This window comes from Petaurus breviceps, unplaced genomic scaffold (genome assembly GCF_028583685.1).
Source record: "Petaurus breviceps papuanus isolate PSGF00001 unplaced genomic scaffold, PetGlider_PUasm1.0 91133, whole genome shotgun sequence".
Lineage (NCBI taxonomy): Eukaryota > Metazoa > Chordata > Mammalia > Diprotodontia > Petauridae > Petaurus > Petaurus breviceps.
This window is the reverse complement of record NW_027187419.1, coordinates 47,606,735-47,630,150: the sequence shown is the minus strand read 5'-3', so window position 1 is coordinate 47,630,150 and position 23,416 is coordinate 47,606,735. Positions and strand designations below refer to the sequence as shown.

The 23,416-nt window shown below is 37.7% G+C and overlaps 1 protein-coding gene across 3 annotated transcripts in view; it reads right to left on the bottom strand.

Annotated features, from left to right (window-relative positions):
- NTM (neurotrimin) overlaps positions 1-23,416 on the bottom strand; it is a 574,210-nt gene that overhangs the window by 176,532 nt on the left and 374,262 nt on the right. For all 3 annotated transcript variants that reach the window (XM_069080454.1, XM_069080455.1, XM_069080456.1), the window contains exon 3: positions 21,735-21,860. In XM_069080454.1, coding sequence (XP_068936555.1) covers positions 21,735-21,860 — 126 coding nt within the window. The remainder of the gene's footprint in view (positions 1-21,734; positions 21,861-23,416) is intronic.

Genomic DNA, 23,416 nt, shown 5'->3' with positions numbered 1-23,416 from the left:
GGGCAAAAGAGCTCCTAATTAATGCTTTAATTTCCTTTTCATTGGTGGTGAATTTACCATTTTCATTTTTGATACTGGTAATTTGTTTTTCTTCATTCTTTTTTAAATCAAAATTAACCAAGGTTTATCTGTTTCATTTGTCTTTTCATAAAACCAGCTCTTAGTTTTATATATATTAATTCAATAGTTTTCTTACTTTCAATTTTATTAATCTCTCCTTTGAGAAGGATTTTTAATTTGTTCTTTTTTCTAACTTTTTAAATTGCATTACCAATTCATTGATCTGCTCTTTTTCTATTTTATTCATGCAAGCATTTAGAGACATAAAATTTCTTCTAAGTACTGCTTTGACTGCATCCCTTAAATTTTGGTATCTTGTCTCATTATTGTTATTCTTATTGATGAAACTGATTAATGTTTCTATGATTTGTTGTTTATTCTTTAGGATTCTTTAGGATTAGATTATTTAGTTTCCAAATAATTTCTGATTATTTTTCCATGGCCCTTTATTACATGTAATTTTTATTGGATCATGATCAAGGATACATTTGATATTTCTCCCTACATTTGGTAGTGAGGTTTTTTTTTTGTGTAGGTGCCATGTACTACTGAGAAAAGATATATTCCTTTCTATCCCAATTCAGTTTTCTCCAGAGGTCTGTCATATCTAACTTTTCTGAAATTCTATTCACCTCCTTAACTCCTTTCTTGTTTATTTTGCGGTTAGATTTATCTAGCTCTGAGATGGAGAGGTTGATGTCGCCCACTAGTATAGTTTTGTTGTCTATTTCTTCCTCTTAGTCACTTTGAGTCTTCACATGTAGGCAATTTGATATTGTTGTCCTCTTCTGGGTTTGTATTTTAATCTCCCCTGCCACCATAATAGCTTTCTATGATCAGGGCTCTTTTTTTGGTTTTTGTTCACTTTTAAAAATTGAACTCTACTGCTGGGATACAGGGGCACTGTCCTAAGCTTCTTGTACTGAGGGCCAGAGGTCTGGTCTCTGACTTTCTGTGCCAGGGCCTAATATTCTGGCAGCTTGCCCACTGTACTAGGATGACCAGGCCTAGTCATGCCTGTTATGCCCTTGGTTCTAGGACTGGCAGTTTGCTTGCTGCATTGGGGCTGGAGATCTCACAACTGGCCTGCTGTGACACTCACCTGCTGAGTCAGGATTGAGGGGCCTTAGCTGCTGATCTGTGCTGTGGTTAAGAGTCTCCTGCTGGCTTGCCCAAACACCTTCCATGCTGGAATGTGCTCCCCTTTTATCCAAGTGAGGCAGACCTTTCCTGAAGTCCTTCTAAGTTATCTTGGTCTGGAAAATTGTTTTACTTCATCTTTTTGTGGATTCTATTCCCCCAGAATTGTTTTAGAGGCTTGATTTAAGGTTGTTTCTGAGGGAAACTGAGAAGAGTTCAGGCATCTTCTTGGCTTCTCTCCACCCCCTTCTGCTTTCTTTCCATTGTCTTGTTAACCTCATTAGCTTTTATTATCTTTATATAGATGATTCTGAGATCTAGCCCTGGTCTTTCTCCTGAGTTCTAGTTCTGAACTGCCAAGTGGCTATTCCATATTACAAGCTGAATGTCCCACAGACATCCCAAACTCAACCTGTCTAAACAAAAACTCATTATTTTCCCCTGTAATGCCAAGCAAAGGCAACTTCCCAAGGTTCAAAATACCAGCATAGCTGCTTTCCATTTTATTCAGTGACAAATTAAGAAAGAGAAAATCAAAATACAGCATAATTCAAAAAACAGCATTCAGCAAGTGTAATTCAATCAAGTACTACTCCACCCCTGGGCATTACATTCATTTAATCAATCACAAATTCCCTCTTCTAAATATTACTCCACCCCTAGGCAGTACATTCATTTAGTCAATCACAAAGCCCCTCTTCTCAAATGGAGATTAGTTTCCAATCATTAGTAAAGGACATTCATTTGTTCAATCACAAAGCACAAAAAAGTCAAAAGTTCCCCACCCTTGGATCACAACTGAATCTACCCCAGAGTTATAACATATAAGCACAGCATTTAATACCCAAAGAGAGGTCTTTTCTTCATCTTGACCTGAGGCAAGTTCTCAACAATCTTTGTTCCTGGGGAGACAAAGCTTAGCAAGGCCACAAGATACATTGCCAGTGTCTTCATTAATTCATTCTCTGTCTGCAGAACAGTCCTAGGACCCCTGAATACATTAGCAAAACCCTCTTCCAGGATTTCTGTAAACATATAACAAGAAAATCCTTCTTCAGGGCTTCTGAACCAACAGCAAGGTTCCAGAATCTCTGCAACAATAGCACTGGCTTTCACCAGTGGATAGAATTAACTCTGTCTGAAGAACAGGCTCAGGAGCTCTGAACCAACAGCAAGGTTCCGGGACCTCTGCAACAACAGGACTGTCTTTCAACCAGTGGATAAATCTGGCAAAACAACATCAAAACAGACAGACAAAATACCAGCATAACAGCCATGTGTCCTCAGTCCTTGGTAGCTCTGGGTGGCAGCTCTCAAAAGTCCTGGGCAATTCAAACTGGCCCTCAGCAATCCTCTCATCTCTCTCTGCCTCCAAGATGCTGCTTCCAAAAAATTCTTCTGCATCTCTCCTTGCTTGTGTCTCTCTAAGTTCATGTCACCAGCTCCTCCCAGTTCAGCACTCTCTTTTCACTTCAACAAGTCCATCCCACAAGTGGGATTCACAAGCTCTGGGTTTTAACACAATCAATCCCAAAACCAAGCCAATACAGGGGGATCTTTAAATTCAATTACTGTTACATCCCCCAAACCCACTCTTCATCTTAACTTCTCTATTTGTGTGGGGACCTCCACCTTCTAGTTATCTGGTATTACAGATTTGCATCCTCAACTCCCTAGAATTCCTCACCTCACATAGTCAATCAGTAACCATATCTTGTTGATTCTACCTCCACAATAGTTCTAATATCTGTGCCTTTCTTTCTACCCACATAGCCACCATCCTATTTCAAGCCTTATCACCTCTCATCTGGACTGCTATAATAACCTCCTTGCTGGGTCACTCTATCTTCACCACAATCCATCCTCTACAAAACTGCCAGAATGATATTCTTACAGCACAGAGAGGTGTGACCACATCATTTTTGCTGTCGTTCAGTCGTTTCTGTTGTGTCTGACTCTTTGTGACCCCATTGGGGTTTTCTTGGCAAAGATACTGTAATGGTTCACCATCTATTCTCCAGCTCATTTTGCAGATGAGGATACTGAATCAAACAAGGTTACCCAGGGTCACACAGTAGTAAGTGTCTGAGGCCAGAGTTGCACTAAAAAGAGGAGTCTTTCTGACTCCAGGTCCAGCACTCGTAGCCATTGTACCACCTAGCTGCCATGTCACCTAGCTATGACCATGTCACAAACTTCCTTAATAAAGTCCAATGGCTCTCTCTTATCCTTAGTGTCAAATGAAAACTCTTCTGTTTGGCATTTAGAGCTCTATACAAACTGACTGAAATCTATATTTCCATCCTTATTATACATTACTTCCCTTCATACACTCTATGCTGAGTTAAACTGGCTATTTCACACATGCAATAATACATTTCTCAACTCTGGGCTTTTGAAAAGGTTGTCTGCTGTGCCTAGACTGCACCCTTCCTCACTTCTTTTTCTAAGAATCCCTAACTTCTTCCAAAGCTCAACTGATTGGCTACTTTCTGTATGAGGCCTCTTCTGACTCCTCCAGCTACTAGCGTCCCTTTACTACCCTCCAAATAACCTTGTATTTATTTTACACACACACACACACACACACACACACACACACACTGCTATCCCCAAACAGCAGGGGCTATTTGTTTTTTTTTGTTTCTATATCCCTAGATCTGGCTTCTGGTAGGTGCTTAATAAATCCTTGTTGATTGAATACTAATATACAGAGTTGATTAGATGATGTGACTTCCTCCATCTCTTTCAGGAGTATGAAACAACTTCTGCTTCCTCTAGAAAACATTTTATATATTTCTTTCTGATTCAGAGCCAAACCTAAGTGTATGGTCTTCCCAATGTATCTAAGAACCCTGTGCAGATAATGAAAGGCTTCAAGTGAACATCAAATGGGAATCAGAATCAGCTGATATTCACCCCTCAGAGAAAAGAATATTTGGAGGAGGATGATAGTTGTCTTTAAACTCTAAAAAAGCAAAGAAATAAAGGATTAAATTTATTCTGTTTAGTCCCAAGCACCAGAACTAGAAGCCGTGAATGGAAGTGGGTAAAGAAGGAAAAACATCTTAATAATTAAACCTTTCCAACAATGGAGTATTTCTCCACCTGCCTCCCCTAACCCCAGAGGTCTTCAAGTGAAGGCTAGATGACTAGCTTTGTTAGATGTGTTATAGGAGGGATCCTTTTTCTTCTATGAATTGGGCCAGATGGCACTTACATTCTCATCAAACTTTGAAATTCTATGATTCTCTGAGATAGTATGCAAGCTAAATTGCCTGGAATAGGAAGTGTGGCCCAAGAGCCATGACTGACAAGACAGGCAGTTTTAGTATTTCCGAGAATTTCATGGTATTCTGGGCACCATTCAGAAGACACAGGCCCTGCCCTCCAGGAGCTGGCATTCTAATGAGACATTTTGCTCATAAGACACGGATGGTTGCCATCTGTGGATAAGATGGTGATATTTCTCCTTTTTTACATTTCTTTTTATATTCAATCACAAGAGACTCACATGGTAACGGTCACCAAGTACTAACATAAATATCCTAAGAATCAGGAGGGTGTGGGGGAGGATGCTGTTAGGGATGTCTGCAGAATCTACAACATTTTTTAAGAGTTTTAAAATAATTGGGTAAAACCACAAACAGTTTCTGTGGTGTGCACTTGTGCCCCTGATTTCTAGACTGAGACTTTATTTCATATATTCCTAATTCAGTCACACTGAACTCATTAATTTTCTCACTAGTCTTCTTAAGCCTTTTACTTTTCTTTGAACTAGGAAGTTTTAAGGCAATAACATAGCTTAAGTAAGATCATAAATATTAAATCTTGAAAATCCCTATTGATACTGGCACACATTGCCTTAACCATTCCTATCTCACCGTAATCCTTAGTTAAGAGAATTAGAGAGTTAGCAAGAATAATATGTAAAAATATTTTCCTCTTCTCTTTCTCCTATCCTGGTCTATATTTCTGTTTTTAAACCATTCCCTTAATGAGTTTCTCAATTGCTTTTCCCCATACTTGCAGTTGTAGCTTGAGTTTATCTTTATCACAATAAATTGCTTTCTCTGTGTAGGTCGGGCCTAATAACGTATGCTTCGGTGCAACTTCGGACAGGTCTGCCACTTCCCATTATGATGCAATTATTTTTTTCTCCCACCATCAATGACCACTGTAATATCTTTTGCAATTGCAATTACTTGTCCTTCCTAGGAAGGCTTCTTGCAGTGCACAAGGAATTTTAATGGAGCACATCTGTTAATTAGGAAACCAGGAAGAAAAAGAACTTATTAAGAACCTTTGAAAGCCCATCCACTTTGAGGACTGAATTGGAACCAGGGTTTTATTTTAGAAAGATTCAATATCTTCAAATAAAATAATTTTCATTCTCTGTCCCTAAGCTCCAGTCTTTAGTGGGAAGGGGGCTCAGGGGCATACTCTAGCTTTTAGAAAGAAGCTCTTTTTCTTTTTTAAGGTTTTCGTCTATTTATTCATTCATTTATTTATTAGTGTATGTATGTATATATCTATGTATGTATGCATGCATGTATATATGCATGGATGGATGTATTTGAAGAGAAAGGAGCTCTTTACAAAAGTCAGAGGCTCCATGGAAAACAGAATTTATTGAGATATTTTCCCCAGAAAATAGAAGAGCTCAGTGTTTCGATATTTGGCCTAGAAGTTACCTTAAAGAAGCTGCTGAATGACTATTTCCCTCTCTTAATAAATCAGGAAAGAAAACAGCACACACAAAGCACTCTGACTTATCCAACTCTAAATACTGTTTCATTTAATTCAATAAATCTTTTTTTTGAACACCTACTATGTATAAGCCACTGTGTTGAAAGTACCCAGTGGGATATACAAGGTAATAAAAAAAAGGCATTAAAAGGAAATAAAGATGAGAAAGGCCACTGGACAAGACGAGATTTACACAGAGGAGGTACGTTCTACTCACTGCACCACCTAGCCGCCCCTTTTTTTTTCTTTTTCCTTTTTTTTCTTTTTGGAGGGAAATTGGGGTTAAGTAACTTGCCCAAGGTTACACAGCTAATATTTTTGTGAGGGTGTTAAGTGTTGCAGAGTGGAACCGAACTCGGGTCCTCTTGACTCCGGGGCCAGCGCTTTACTCACTGTGAGGAGGTCCATTCTAAAAGAGACACACTTTAGGGTATGTTGACTGATCACATCTCAAAAAAAGAGAAAGAGGTCAAAGATAGCAAACGTTCACAAAAGATTATGGATTGTACTGCTGTTGTTCCATCATTCAGTTGTCTAACTCTTCATAAACTCATATGGGGTTTTCTTGGCAAAGATACTGGAGTGGTTTGCCATTTCTTTCTCAAGTGGATTAAGGCAAACAGAAGTTAACTGACTTGACTCAGGTCACACAGCTAGTTGTCTGAGGTCAGATTTGAACTCAGCTTTTTCTGTCGTCAGGCCCAGTCATCACTGAGTCATCTAGCTGCCTCATGGACCTTATTCTTAATTTTAAAAATAAACTTTAAAAAGAAGGCAGCTGAGAAAATATTAATAACTGCTGACCCCTATGTCTACTTTCCCATGCCTGCAAACTCTTTATGAGATTATTCTGCACATATATCAAGGATGTTCTTTTTAAAGGTCGGCAAGGAAAATAGGCAGCAGACCACATCTTTCGAGTCACACAATTGACTGCAAGGTACAGAGATTATAAAATCTCACTGTGCTTATTATTCATTGACCATTTTTTAAAAAATAGCATTTTAAAGGGAACAAAAGACTACCTTAAACATTTTTTCCAGCAATTTGTCTCCCATGTATATGTCAAAATCATATAAAGCTTCTTAAAAGATGTAATAACAGAGATAGCTTTGTTCAATGACCCTCTAATTACTTTTATCAAGTGATGTATAAAACAGGGAGTTTGTCTTCACTGGGTCCAAAAGGAAGGAAGCTTCCTTCTAGATCAGAAGTTCTTCACGTGTGTGTGTGTGTGTGTGTGTGTGTGTGTGTACAATGAATGCCTTTAACAATCTAGATAAGTCTGTAGACTCTATCGAAGAAAATGCTTTTTGATAATTGAAAGAGGTGCTAAATTTCATTTAAAAGTTAGTGAAAATAAAGATATTTTTTCCCAACCAAATTCATGTACTTCCTGAAATCTACTCAAATAACTTAGTAGATAGTACTGGGACTGAGTTGTAGTCCATCTTCAAATACCTACTAGTTGTGTGAACCTAGACAAGTCACTTAGAAGAGTATCTGCCTCAGTTTCTCCAGTTGCAAAATAGGTATAATAATATAATAATAATAATTATAATTCTTATAATTATAAGAAATATAATAAAAATAGGTATAATAAAAATATAATAATAGTGAGGATCAAATAAGTAATATTTATAAAGGGACCAGAACAGTGCCTAGCACAGTGTAGGTGCTAAACAAATGCTTGCTTCCTTCCATGGATTCTAGCTTTGGAAGCCCTGCTCTAGATGATAAGCCTTCTACATTGTCCTCTTGGTAGCTGTCATGCGGATTGCATTAAGCCCTGTAATACTAAAGAACTTGCTAAATGAAATCCGTACATAAAAAAAATAAACAAGAGTATAGAGGATGCCTAGTGTCGATACTATGTTATGTGGCTGGAAGAAAAACCCTAAAATGCTACTTAAGCACCAGCTATTTTTACTATTATCCCATAGACATGGAAGATCAATACATATGTCTTCAACACACGCTGTGGACGGATGAAGAACTAGGCACAATATTCAAGAGGAGGAGGAAGAAAATAGCCTGGATTGTATCTAGGAAAATGCAAAAGTGCTTTAAATGGCCCTAAGATTTTCACTGAAACAGAACCCCAGCTTTTTCACACCAATATTCTTCCACAGATGTTATATAGTTGCAAGTCATGAAATATCACTGTCTCCAAAGAACAATTGGAGCGGTGCTGGGTAAATATGAAAACACTGTGTTAACAAGAAAAAAAAAAAAGTTGTGGAGGATGAGACATCAGACATAAAGAGACATATGTAGAAAAAATAAGGTGGATGGGTCATATAGGGTGAAGAAGGCAAGGGATAACTGTCAAAAAGTACATGTGCATGATTCTTTGTTATCCCTGCAAGGGCGAAAGGTTTAGGGAAAAAAAAAATTAAAAAGGTCTAAAAGAAGGCATATTCGATGGCCTCTCTGTGAAAGATTTATGCAAAGACATTGGCGAGAGTTATACCCATGAGAAGGTAGGGATAGATTGCGAGCTACACAACTGGATGGGGTACCCACATTGGGAAGATCCCCAATCTAGTGAAGCTATTGAAATAAAAGATGACACATTTTCTGCCTTTAAAAAGTTTCCATTTATTGGAGAGCTTTGGCAGTTTGATAAAATGAGAAAATTTCTAAACTTCCCATAAGCAGGCTTACCTGTGTACCCTATGTGTGTGAGCAAGTAATTTACTTCTCTGGACCTCAATTTTCTCATTTCAAAAATGGAAAAAATACTACTTGTACCATTTCACAATGCTGTTGTGAGTAACATTAGTGGGATGTAAGTTTTATTATCATTATGCAAAAGATTCTCAGGCTCAAGCATGTGATAGGCAGATGTAACTGATCAACAGATTTTTTAAACAGGAGGACAATTCAGGGGAGTGACAGAAATCACAGATCCCAAGATTTCAAAGTCTTCCCTTGCCCTTATACATTTGCTCCTTTGAAGATGCTCATTTCTAATCCCAGCATTAGTAGATTATTAACAATTTGAGAGTTAAATTAGGTATTGTTTCTTACCTTGTTTTGTAGCTTGAAAGATCTTCACCAATTATTGGGAAGCCAAAACAGAAAATTCTTATTTCTTAAGACTTTTCTAGGTGATACCAAGAATTGTTATAAACTTTTCCTTCATTCTTCCCTTCCTTCCTTCCTTCCTTCCTTCCTTCCTTCCTTCCTTCCTTCCTTCCTTCCTTCCTTCCTTCCTTCCTTCCTTCCTTCCTTCCTTCCTTCCATCCTTCCTTCCTTCCTTCCTTCCTCTCTCCCTCCCTCCATCCTTACTTCCCTCCCTTTTTTTTCTTACCCCCTCCTTGCTTACTGAGTGGTTTCCATGTATTGGTAAGACTATGCCTTTATTTCCATTTTGTCTTTTTCTCCTCCCATCCCCAGTTTCTTTTTGCTGGGAAAGTTTTTCCATCCTAATGATCTCCATGCCACATGGGGCCACGGATGCCAGTGCTGACAGCCTGCTCATTAGTGCCAGGGTGTTGTAGTCAGCTGATCGCATGCCAGAGCTCAGCTCCTGACACTTTTTCTCGAAGCTGTCATCAGAGTCATGGTTCCTGCCAGCTCTGGTTGAACTCAAGCTGTGATAGCTCCAGTGCCAATTAGTGCTTCAGTGTCCTGTTTGGCTAGGGAGGGAGTCCTTGTCATTTCTGACAAATGGCAAATAGTCGAGGGTGTGTTGGGGAGAGGGGTGAAGGTTGAGAGGAGGGACAGTGTTGGGGGCTTCTCCTATGGACAGGGAGTTTTAGTTTTCAGTGACCTTTCTGAAGATCTTGGTTCCTACTAATACCCTGGGATGCAAGGGAAGTCCAATGGCTTGTTCACATTGTCCAATGGCTTGTTCACATAGACTACTCTATTTCCCTAATTCTGAGGACTTGAGATGGAAAGAATGACTCAGCAAATGAAGATGATGATTCCATCCTGGTATTAAAGCCATGGAGATAAGATATTAAAGAAGTCAATCCATTCTGGAGAGAGAATGATCCAGTAACCAAGAGTGTGGTCTGAAATAACATGAACCAATTTTTCAATTCTACCTCTGCTAAAGAGTCTTTTTATGATGACCTTGAGCAAGAGATATAAACTTTTCCCCCCTTAGATATGAAATAAGGGACAATAAATTTGTGTTTCTCTTGAGGGTGGGATTAAGGTTTGGAGGAATGTTGTTCAGTCAATAAAAATTTATAAAACTTTTACTATGTGTTGGACATTATGTTAAGCATTGGGCATAGTCCCTGCTCTTAAGGCGCTCACATTCTAATGGGAGAAGCAACATAGAAATAACTAGATAAGCTATCTACACTGAAAATGGAAGGTAATGCCAGAGGGAATGTACTAGTAGAGAGGGGAGGGGTGCTAAGTCCTCCTGCAGAGGGTTGATTTGAGAGGAAACTTGAAGGAAGCCAGATGTAAGGAGAGAGAGCATTCCAATGTAACATGATTGATTGGCCCCACTCTCTCAGGGCCAGCTCTGTTTAAATCCTAGTCTCCCACAAGCAGATACTAAGGACCCGGGATATCCCTCTCTCTGAAATCAGTTTTAGCCTCATAGGCTTAGTTCCTCCTCATTTTAGGGGGCCCAATGACTAGTACCAAAACTCCATTTTAACCACTGAAAATTGAAATTTATATATATATATTTATACTTCAAATATCGAGTAAGAACAAACATGGATAATTTCCCCAATACCTTGGGGACACAATCCCTTTGAATGGCTTCAGTTCAGGTAGAGATGGTTAGACTCGCAATTTAGCTCAGTTCCTGTATAGCCTTAGTTCTCACTAACTAAAAGTTCTTACTGGATTTGACTGAAATTTCTAACTCTCTCAAGGAGACAAATGTAGCTAAGACCTGGTTCATGGTGAGTCAAGTCATTTTAAAGACGCTGACAGTTTGGCTATATAGCTAACAGAGAAATAAAGGCTCTTCTTGGGCATATAGCAGGCCAATGTAGAGTATCCATGCTTGTTTCAGACCTGCAAGTCTCCCAGAAACAGTTCTCTAGGGTCTTCCATGTTGATGACATCATCTTATGTGGTCTGGGTAGGCTCCAGATCCCCATAATATTCTCCTTCCATTTGAAATGTTTTCTATTCTTGACAAATAGGCAAGAATACATTATGAACACATTGTCAGTGTTTGTGATTCAGAACAGTCCTCTAGGGTTTCTGGGGGAGGTGTAAACAATGTAATTTCACTTTATTCTCCGGTGCCATACAGGAATAAGTCTCAAAACAGTCAATGTTACACAGTCTCATCCAATCCCACAAATACAGGTGAAAATCTCAATTATCCCTAAATACAAAGCTTTGTTGATTCAACAAATATTTCAAAAAGTTTGTCCAAGATTGTGCACACTGCTTGCTGAGTACTCAATAGGTTATAGTGCTAGAATGCCCATCTCAACACAAAAGCAAAAAAAAAAAAAAAAGAAAATTGTCTCCCTGTTTTAAAAGGAAAACTAATTCAGTTTTACAGACCATGTAGAATTCTTCACCCAGGGATTTCGAACCTGGGTCTGACTAGGCAACACCTTCTCAGTCTCAGAAGAGAAACCAGCTGTCCTGGGTGAAAGCTCTTTCATGACTCCCTCAGGGAATAGGGCAATCCAATTTGAGTCTTGTCCACATTTTCTGTGTCCTTTCCTACACATGGTACACCAAAATTTCTCTAGGGGTCACTGTACTTTTGGTGATTTCCTTGGAAGTCCAGGCTGGAAGCTTCTGTTGCAGCTAAGAGCTCCTATAAGTTAATGATCTTCTCACATATATTTTACTTAATGAGAAAAGGAAAGGTTAAATTGCTTAGAATACATGTGGCCCTGGCTTCTTTCTCTGCTTACACCCCTACCTGCAGCCATCCAATTCAAGGAACATATGATATCAATGTCTTTACTCTCTCTTTTAGGTACAAAGGGAATTGTCAAAGCTCTTGAGTTTTCAGGGTCATATAATTAGGGCAATGGATTTAAACTAGTGAAACCATGAAGGGTATGGACATAGGGTAGAGTTTTGCAACGCTGAGGGGAATGGAGCTCTGAAATATGAAGTGAAGAGAGACACGGAAATAGAGAGCCTGATTGAAATGAGGTAGCATGAGAGATTAGATGAGGTTCAAAGAAGTTCAGTCTTTAAAGATATTTCTGAACTTACTTTAGTTTCTGCAAAAAGGAGAACTTTAAAAAGATTGTCTCCTCCAAGGATTATACGGAACCTGCTACAACTCTCCCATTATGGGGGTTCCTAGAAGGGCTTACATATTTGAATGAGAGCAGGGGAAATCATGGAGACTCTCCAACAGAAGCATCATTGGGACACTGGCTAGGGCTTACTTAATAATTGACTTTAGTTTGACAAACTGCATGCAGAGCACACTGCTAGTACAGGAAGAAAAACAGAGTTTTAGATAAGGCCTAGTCTGCACACTCAAGAAATTCAGTCTAGCATGGTATGGGGATATGAAAATATATAGATAATACATGTTGTTGTTGTTCAATCATTTCTGGTGAAGATACTGGAATGATTTGTTATTTCCTTCTCCAGATCATTTTGCAGATGAGGAAACTGAGGCAAACAGGGTTAAGTGACTTGCCCAGGGTCATATAGCTGGTAAGTGTCTGAGGCCAGATTTGAACTAAAGAAGAAAAGTCTTCCTGATTCCAGGCTCAACACTCTCTCCATTGTACCACCTAGCTGCCCCATAGATAATGTATAGCATAATATAAATTAGGGAAGTAAAAACTAAAGTGCTAAATGAGGTCATTACTATCAGCTAAGCATAGGAGAAGAAAAATTTTGGAGAATTCTTCCCAGCATAAAATAAATGAGTTTTCAAATTTGGGGAGTTTAATCTTTCCCTCCCATTCCTCTTACCCCTTGCCCCCTAGCCTGAGGGGAATGGGGCTAGATAACTTAATTCATCTTAGAAAATGGTACTATTGTTACATAGATGATGTTATAGGTGTTCAGAGACAGTCTCTGTGAAAATCTCACAGAGCCCTAATTTGGCCCATTTAGGTCTAATGCCTTCATTGTCTCTCATTAGGCTAGTGTGATATCTAAATATTTTGTGGAGGGCTATATACACAAACTAAGTGAGACACTTGGTAAATAATTTTGGATTCTAGGTGATGGATCCAGGAGTCTATAGACTGATTTATCTCATGGAATCTTAAATTTTGAGAGGTGGATTGAGTTTGTAGTCAATTAAAATTCCTGATTTTTAAAATCCTCCCTCCCCCAAAAAAGTATGCAATTATTTAATCTTGCTTTCCCCCATCCTATATTTGAGAAGTTTAATTTTTTTTTACCCTAAATTATGACAGTTCATGTTTCTCTCTATTGGATTTCATCTAAAGTTCAGCCTACTACTTTATATTGTCATGATCTTTTGGGAGCCTAATTTTGACATTCAAGTGTAGCTATATACCCCTTGAGTTTTGGGTCATCTGAAAATTTTATGGGAATGTCATCAATGTCTTTATTCCATTCAGTGATGAAAATGTTTAAAAGCAATAGGGTAGATAAAGATGTTAAACAGCACAGATCCCTGGGCGTATTTCTCCAGAGAATTCTTGTCAAGTGGATATAGAAGCATTACTCTTTGAATCTGGATATTCAACCAGTTGTGACTCCATCTAGTTGTGTTACTGTCTATCCCATATTTTCCCAAAGAAAGAGTATGAAGGGAAAGGAACAAAATTTAAGCACCTGCTATTTGTCAGGAACTTTATAAATATTTTATTTGATCAATTTAACAATCATGTGAGGTCCTATTATTATCCCCATTTTATAGTTGAGGAAACAGAGGCAGACAGTGGTTAAGTAACTTGCCAGGGTCAAACACTTAGTAAATGTCTGAGGCCAATCGAAACTCGGGTCTTCCCGACTTCAGGCTAAGCACTTTATCTACCATGACACCTATACTTCATCAAATGCTATGCCAAAATTACATAAAATATACAGCCACTGCATTTACACCTCATCTAAAACTAGAGCATTCTATTAAAAAGAGAAGGCAACATAGGTTAGCTTAGCATGACCTATTCTAAATGAAACCACGCTGGCTCTTTGAAATGACCACCTCCCTTCCGAGATGTTCATTAACCATCTCTTTAATGAATGACTACTCTAGCATTTTCTCAGGCATTCAAACTAAGTACCCTTACTTATAGTTTGCAGATTTTATTCTTTTTTTTCTTTTTGAAAATTGGGACAATATTTGCCCTCCAATCTTGTTCCTCTCATATTTTCTGCCATATTTTCAACATAACATCAAGATGAGCAATCACTTCTGCTAGCTTTCAGTACCTAAAGATGTAGTTCATCTGGGTCATAGGACCTGGATTAATCAAGAGTGGCTAGAGGCTTTCTTATTATTTCCTTACTGATCTTAGACATCAATACCCCAAGGACCAGTTTTGTTTTGTCATTTCCAGGGCAATGGTCATTCCCATTAGCAAAGAAAAAGACTTGAGAAGTTATGCTTTCTTTCTCTTCTCAGTTATTACTGTCCCATATATCCTTTGCTTCATCTTTGCATTTTGCCTAGGGTTGCATAATCAAAAGTTCCTTTCCTTCCATTGATCCTCTCTTTTCTCCCCCCCAAAAAATGTTTGGTTACTTTTAGCTTCCTTAACTAGCCTCAGTTCATGCATTCCAGATACTATTTTAAAGGGTCATGTCACACTCTGTTATAAAATTCATCTTTATTATCCAACATTGCTTCCATCTTCTGTGCATTTTTCTTTAAAATCTAAGTTGGTTAAAATCCTCTGTGCACCCATATCGGTCCATTAAGACAACTCCATGGGGTGGCTAGGTGGTGCAGTGAATAGAGCAACTTCCCCGGAATCAGGAGGACCCGAGTTCAAATCTGGCCTCAGACACTTAACACAAAAGGAGCCATGTGACCTTGGGCAAGCCACAACCCCAATTGCCCTGCCTTTCCCCCTCTAAAAAGAAAAAAAAAAAGACATCTCCAGTTTTCCTTTCCCAATCTAATTGTTTTCTGCTATATCCTGAGAATTTTACTCTTGAGTATTTCCCTTCCTTCCTGAATATGGAAGGATTCTAGAACCTGTGAAATTTTTAACCTGTGGGATCCTACCTATACTTCCTATGGACCCTTTTAAATCTGACCTCAATAGGAAAACTCTACTCAAGAGAGTAGAATTTAACAACTCTGCTTAAATATGAATATATGCTCAATATAGTTATATGTTTTAATGAAATACATATGCATGTATTTCTGTATGTTTTTGTTTATATGTTGTTGTTTGTCCTTCATTCTCAAAGAGGGCTATGACATCAGGAAAGTGATGCCATGACATGAAAATGAATTGGAGTTAAGCGAGGGAGGGCTGTACAAAGTCTCCAGCCTCATTTTCTCCTCTGGAGTCATCTGAGGTCAGTGCCAAGATACACACACACACATACATATATATTTGCATGTACCATATATGTATATGTGTGCATGTATACACATACATATAAATGTGTATTAATATGTATATCTATAGCTGTCTCTATGTATCTATCTATGTATCTATGCATCTATCCATCTAAAGAGAGAGAAAGAGAGCACACCAGCTAAGATTTGCTTTGGACTCTTATGATCATGCCATTCTGGAACTCTCATCCTTTTCTAAAAGGTGCTTACCATTTAAGAGTAACTGTACAGACAAGTAAAGATGAGCCTTGAATATAATTCTTGTGTGTACCATTAAATTGAAGAAGTGGTAAATTAATTACAAATGAAATAAAGTCTGGTACAGATAAGAAATGTATGGAACACGTCTCCCACTAAAGGTTATCAGGTTGGATGAACATATAAATTCATAAAAAGTTCAGCTAACTCCTTTTCAGACAGATACATATTGAGTGACTCATGGATAGGATGTTTGGGTTATAACAACAACCAACAATGATAATTGTCATAATTTTGCCAGATATTTTGGAGATCTCCAGGTTTTCACAGGAAAAACAAAAGAAAACAAAACAGCTTGTCAAACTAAAAGCAATAAGTCTCTATTTGGTACATTTTAATTCAAGAGAGAAAACTCATGCCTTAAACTGAGATACCCAAGGACATGAGGAAGGATTGTGGGGAAATGTGGTAAAGGATATATGTGAATCACAATCACCCAAGAAGTAAAATATATATCTAGATCCCAGGAGAAAATAGGATTCATCTGTGGGTCAGGCAATGGAGGGAGTCTGAGCGTTAGGTGAAATAATCTTGAACCTGCGATCTTTAGACAAAATCATTAGTTCTGTGGTCTTTTGAGAGATGTCCTGACCTGGGACTCAGGTGATGTCAGTTTCTTATCATTCCTCTTAGTGGTGGGAACATTTGGGTCCATCTCACATAACCAATCATCTTGGCAATACCAGTGAGGGATAGGTATCATATAACTGTAGCCAAGGCCTATGGCATCTGATTGTTTTCTCTACTCATGCCATTGGCAGGGAAGCATGAATTCCTGAGGTTTCTTGAGGCATGGAAGTTCCTAGCTCAAAACTTCCATGGAATAAAAGATTTCAAATCAGGGAGAGGGTGCCAGGCAGTGGTAAGGAACACATCTAGAGAAGAGCGATGGTATCAAAATGAAAGCTAGAGCCCTAAACTAGAAAGGGTTTCCGGACTACCACGACAATGCTTCTTTTCATTTGTACAGCACATTGTAGTTTGTGACCAAGTGTTCTCACATGCACAGTTTAAAGTAGACATTAAGAAGGTAAGTACAACATGTCACAGCAAATCCTAGCTTGGCGATTTTGTCAGAAACAGATTGATGGGCTAAAGGACCAGGGATCTATCCCATGATGGCATTCCTTATGTTGAGAAGAGGGAAGGGAATAAGCATTTATAGAGAGTCTACTATGTGACAGGCACTCTGGCAAGTGCTATTTACAAATATTATCTCATTAAGTCTTCACTATAGCCTTGCAAAGTTGATAGTATTATTATTCCCACTTTTCAGTTGAAGAAATTGAGGGAAAAAAAAATCAGGAACTTAGGCAGAGTCACACAGCTAATATCTAAGGCGAGATTAGAACTCAGGTCTTCCTGACTCTAGGCCCAGTGCTTTATCATGGTTCCACTTGTTTTTTTTATAGAATGCATGGAATAAGGTAGAGAGATGAGATAGCAACATGAGACGTAGGCTACCCAAGTTCCTTATGTCTAAATTGTTTCAGGTTTAGGGAACAAATAGGTATATGTTTTAGGAAGACCCTGATGCAACCACATAAAATAGGACAGGTTTCCACAGGTATAGGATTGGAGGAGAAGTGGCAAAATAACCACAATTCATTTGTAAGCTATGAAAAGATGCAGCCTGTATTTTACCCTAAGAAACCTCAAACCTGTATCTGTACATGTGAAATAACCCATGTTTTTGAAGCAGTTAATAAAAGATGAACGTCTTTCTACTATGAGTATTCAGTTTCAAGTTCAAGTTTGGCACCAAGTCAAAAACATGCTTCCTATTTCCAAATAATCAGTGATCAGGAAATAAGAAACCATGGTGAGTTCTGAGGTGATTAGTTGATGCCTGTCACTGCTCATCAGTTTGAATTTGGGAGAGCTAATCTGGACCCAAGATCTGGAAAAAGCTGTTCATCCAAATTACTCAGATCCACAGGTAGATTCTGATTATCCCCCTCCTCTCGATACATCGTCTGTTTCCATAGCAGTTAAGACCTCAGTAAAATGGAAACATCTGCTCTAAGCTCAGGTAAAGGTCCCCTGGGGAAATAAATCTGCTGGATGGTAGTAAGAGAGAAAAGAAGGCTCTAAAACACAACAACATGAAAATTTAAGGGGAGGGAGGAAGAGAGAGAGAGAGAGAGAGAGAGAGAGAGAGAGAGAATAAGGTGTGAGGGAAGAGAAAAATGAGGGGAAAAGCAAATTGAACCACTTGGGAGACTGCAAAAAAAATTTAGAATGAAGAGAGAAATCAGGAGAGTAAGACAAAAAGAAAAGGAGTGTTAAGGAGAAAAAAGAACTACACTGACAGACAAAGAAAGCCCTGCCCCCAGGATGATCAAAGAAAAGGAAGACAAAGGAGAATTGGAAAGGTGAAAGGATACACAAAGCTGAGAATTCCTACCATAAATGCAACCTGAGAATGATAAATATTCTGACAGTCAGGCTGATTTGATATCCTTAGGTGTTCAAGGCAGAGCTGAGTGGATCTTCTCCCCCAGACTTTATAAATCAATTCGAACTATCCCTCTATCTCACATATACCTGTTATAGATTTAGGTAGCATGCTTTGCTACCATAAACCACATGATTTGGTGGTTTACCTTTGTTTTCTTGCTTCATGCACTTCAAACCAAGATGACAACTGTGTGAATATCCTCTTTTATTCCTTTGCTTACTGGAAGTAGCATCAGGGTTAAAGATGTGGGAATGACAACCGTTGTTTCTAAGCCTCAAGAGTTCTGTGACTTAGCATTATTGGCACTATACTATAAAATGATCATCATAAAAATATTGGGTAGTAATTAAAAAGATGAAAAATAGATCAGGGAAACACCAGAAATATAAGGAATTAAAGTCATCAAAATTGATAGCCCAGTGTGTGATCAACCCAAGAATATACACTATAGAAGGCCTTTCTTTTTACTAAGAAATACTGAGAAAAATGGTAAACCATTTAGTGAAAATTAGGCTTGGGCCAAGTTCTCATGCCATATACCATGATAAATTTAAAATGTATATGGAATCTCTAAATAAAAGTTCATATCATTTTTTAAAATAGAAGACAGTATAAGAAGTTAACTTTGACATCTGTGGTTAAGGAGAATATGCTTAACCAAACAAAAATAGGGGTAATCCTAAAAGACAAAGTAAACAAATTCTATTATGTGAAATTAAGATTCTTTTGCATGAATGAAATCAACGAAGAAACAATGAAAAGAGAAACTTCTAGAGTGGGACGAAGATTGTCATAAATTCCCAATAAATGCCTAATATCCAAGATATGTAGGAAAATGACACATCACAGTAGGAGCCATTTCTCATTATATAAGTTGTTAAAGGATATGAACAAAAAGTTTTCAAAAGAATTGGAAAGTTTTAATGACTATATGAAAATATGGTCCAAAATACAAATAGTAAGGGAAATACAAGCTAAAACAATTCCAAGATTTTACCTCATACCTAATAAATTGGCAAAGATGATTCAAAACTAAGAAGAGGAAATGTTTATTGGATTTTAGGAGCAAATACTTCAATAAAAAAATCTGTTAGTGTGTTTGTGAATTGGTGCAACCATTCTCTATATCAAATTGGAAACATGCAAATAAAGTGATTACCCTGTCCATCCTCTTGGACCTAGTGATACTACTATTAGGATAAATACCCTAAGAATGTCAAAGACAAAAACAAAGGTCTGATATATACCAAAATATTCATAATAGCAATATATGTGTGACAAAGAACTGGGAATAAAATGGGCCCCCATTGATAGATGAATCACTAAAAAACAACATATTAATGCAATGCAACATTACTGTGCAGTAAATATGAATGTAACTTATTTAGATAAATATGAAAGGATTTGTATGAACAGATGAAGAATGAAATAACCTAGAACCAACATAACAATACAAACAGTGGCTATAACAATGTTAAAGACAAGATCACTAACGGGAAGATGAATTTTGAGCAAATGAATAATAAATGAAGTTCACAAAGAACAGATAATAAAAAACATCTTCACAGCAGAGAAACTAAGGGAGGGGAAAAGTGCAGAGGCTTGCCAGATCGGGTCAGATGCTTTTTTCCCTCTGTTACAAAGGTTCAGTCTGGGAGGCCGAGCAGGATTCTTTCCCATCCCACCCAAAAATGACATACAGAGAAAAAAAAATGAATCAATAAATGCATTTTTAAAAAAAAGTTCAATGCTTTCCACCTGTATCTTTCTTTGATTCTCTTCCCTTGAAGTAACAGAGAATATTGTCAAATTCCTGAAAAGTATCCTGTCACTTAAGAGGCTGGAAATAACCATGCCTGAAGGCAGAATGGATTGCTTTCTCTTCTTTTTCCTATGCAGCCCATAGTTGTTTTTTTACAGACTGTCCTGTTTCTACTCCCTTGGTCAGTTAGGATGGGACTTCCTCCTAAAACTTGAGGAGGCTGAGGGGAAACACAGCTTCTTTTTCTTTCAGTGAGCCACGCCTGGTAATTAAAACCAATAGAAATGAAAGACAGACTGAGTCAGTCTGAGGGATAGACAGAAAGAAAGCCCCAGATTCTATCTCAATTCTTCCCTTGGAAGTTTAGCTATGAAAGCTTCCATGATAAATGGTCCACAGAATATGCCCCCAGGTGATTCACTTTGCCACTAAACTAGGATTAGGGTCTTATTTTATGTATTCTATAAAATAAAACACCTTTTTCAGAGATACCTTCCTTAGCACACTTAGCATTTACAGTCATACTCAGCAAAACAATGGAGAATGAACTCAAGGGAATGGAAACCTCTAGGGGGAACATCTCCATCTCAGCAGAAGGAGGGGGAGTGAAAAGAAGATAGAAGAAGCCCTCAGCAGCTTGCATTCACAGCTCATACGGAACAAGTTTTCTATTGGTGCTTTATTATGGTCAAGGTTCTTGTTGGGGTGTCCCTTTTGTCTGCAGTGGACATCTAACCCCACTTAAACAGCCTTTCCTTTCCTGTTTTTCTGTGCCACCAAACTTCACTTGTCTGCAGGATCTCATAATCTCTTATCCCCCAAACTCCACACAGATGGGATCACCAATTCCCTGACTTCAGGGAGAAATTTCACCCATTCTTAGAAGCTTGTGGGAAGGACTACACCAGGAATAGCTCTTTCCATCCAATCTGGGGCATAAGATATTCAAACAAACCACCTTGACTGATTTATTCCCCAGAAGCCTAAAACTTGCATCATTCGGCAAACATCATTTACATGTGCTGTACCTTACTTTATATTAATGAGGAATAAGTAATGAAATCATTTAAGGTTGCTCTCACCAAAACATTTTCACATCCTCTGACACATAAAACTTGATCCCTGAAGTCCTAAAGTTTTTGTTGTGGGCTTGTTTTAACTGTTAGCCATAAAGTCCAAAAATATCACTTGGACTGTGCTGACCTAAACATTCGATCGAGTTTAGTCAAGATTTCTCTAGATTTTTGTAGAATAAGGAGGAGGAGCACACTACCTTATTTCCTGGGTCAGGTGGACCACAAGTCCATAGGATTTTGTCCACAAAATCTCAGTCTACAATAATCTAGTCATTCCTAGATAATGTTCTTTTTTTAGAAATATGGGCACTTTTGACCCACCGTTAATCACCATACATAAATTTGCTTTTCATACCCAATAGTAAAGCCAACTACACATGTCCACCACATCACCATTACCAGTTAGCATATCACATTTCCAGTATATTTTGGCATATAATAAATCTGTATTAGAGATATTCCATTGGCATACTTTGGAAATACATTCACCAAGGTACTAGAGAAATTATTTAAATGATTATTTCTGAGGTCTCCAACAACATAGCATTGTAGATGGTTTTAAACTTATTTTCAGGATTTCAAAAAAATCTTTGACAACCCTGCTAAATTTGTATTGTCCCAGAGGGTCATTTCCGAACCTTCCATATAAGGAAACCTATTACTGTTCATTGTCACTACTTCACACAACAACTACCCCCCCCCCCAAATCTCTTTTCTTCCCCACCCCCTTCAACAGGTGATCTCTGATTTTCTTACCAGTGGGAGAGATGTGTCTCCAAGTAACTGTAGGTTCTGGTCTACCTGTTGCTATGCAGGTAAGACTAATATTGCTTCCTTCATTGATGGAAATATCTGAGGAAATCTCTATGATTTTTGGAGATACTGTGAAAACAAAATAAGTGAAAGGAGAATTAAAATATTGGCAATTTATTTTACAGTTTTCTTGCATGATAATTTCCAGAATAAACTTTAGACTTTGCTTATTTGAGAAAATGTTAGCAAGAAACATGATAAATAACCTTAAACCAAAAGAAAAGTCATACAACATAGTTGGTGTCTACTTTTATTCTAAATTCCAAATCAAGTAGTTTGAATAGGAATGAACATACTTTAGGTCTCAGAAAAGGGAGACTTCTTATGTTCAATCATGTAAAAATGTCTCTTCCTGCATACCTTAATTGGGATCCCAAAGTCACAGGTCTAGTAGAATATAAGTTCCTTGAGGGAAAAAAAATTTTTTTTCATTCTCTATTAATATAAAGTATGTTGCCTTGAACAGAAGAGGTGTTGAATAAATGTTTGTTGATTAAATTTTTGTTTAATTTTGGTCCTATTAATTAGTGTTGACACTGGTTGTCTATGGGGCAAGCAAAACCTCTATTCCTACATATCACTACATAATTTCCCCACCTGTAATAACAATAATAAGTGGATTTCTAATTGTAATTCCTTACATTAGGAAGGAATGAATACTCCATTAATGCATTATATTAGTAAAGTGTATTAACATTTGCAAACATTCTTTCAAATAATATCTTATTTGAGCCAACTTAAAATTGTGAAGTGGGTACTGCTAGTATTTCTATCCTCATTTTATGGATGAGAAAAGAAAAACTTAAGAAATTTAATTAATTTGCCCCAAATCACAGAGCCAATAAGTGGCAGAGGTAAGATTCAAATTCATATCCACTGGATGCAAATTCAGTGCCTTTTTTACCATACCACAGTTACTTCCTATAATAGGGATTATTGTATTTCACAAAACCATTGATTTAAAGTTAGAAGGAAGTAAGAAGTTCATCTAGTCCAAACTGCTTATTTTATAGATGAGAAAACTGGAGGTCAGAAAGCTTAAGAGATTTGCTAAAGGTAGAAAGTACAACCACTGGTAGTAATTGGTTGAATCAGGATTTGAACCTAGTTCATCTGTATCCCAATCAGTGTATTTTCTACTATAGTACAACTATCTCCTGATAATTGGATCTAATACCTTTTTACAGGTCTTCCCTTTGTTAAGGCTACTTCAAAGAACCCTTTCCACTCTTTCAAGTAAGTGACCCTAGGATATTATTCTAAAATTTAAATGTGAAACTGACCCCATTGAAAAGATTAGTGATGGGTGGCCAGTTTCACTGATGGACCATGGGCTACTTTCTTGAATGGTGGCACAGATTTATTTTTTACCTAATAAATCATATATTTTAACAGTCTGCTGATGGTTTGATGTTTTCTAAGAATAATCCTTGGCTATTAATATAGGCTTTTTATCTTATGTGGGACCTTACCCTGAAAAGGATATGACACACAGTTTCTCCCTGGTTAATACAGTTTTCCTTTCTCTCTTTGATAATTTTAAATCATATTATTAGAATGAGAGAGAGGCAATGTGAAGTGTGTGTGTGTGTGTGTGTGTGTGTGTGGGTGTGTGTGTGTGTGTG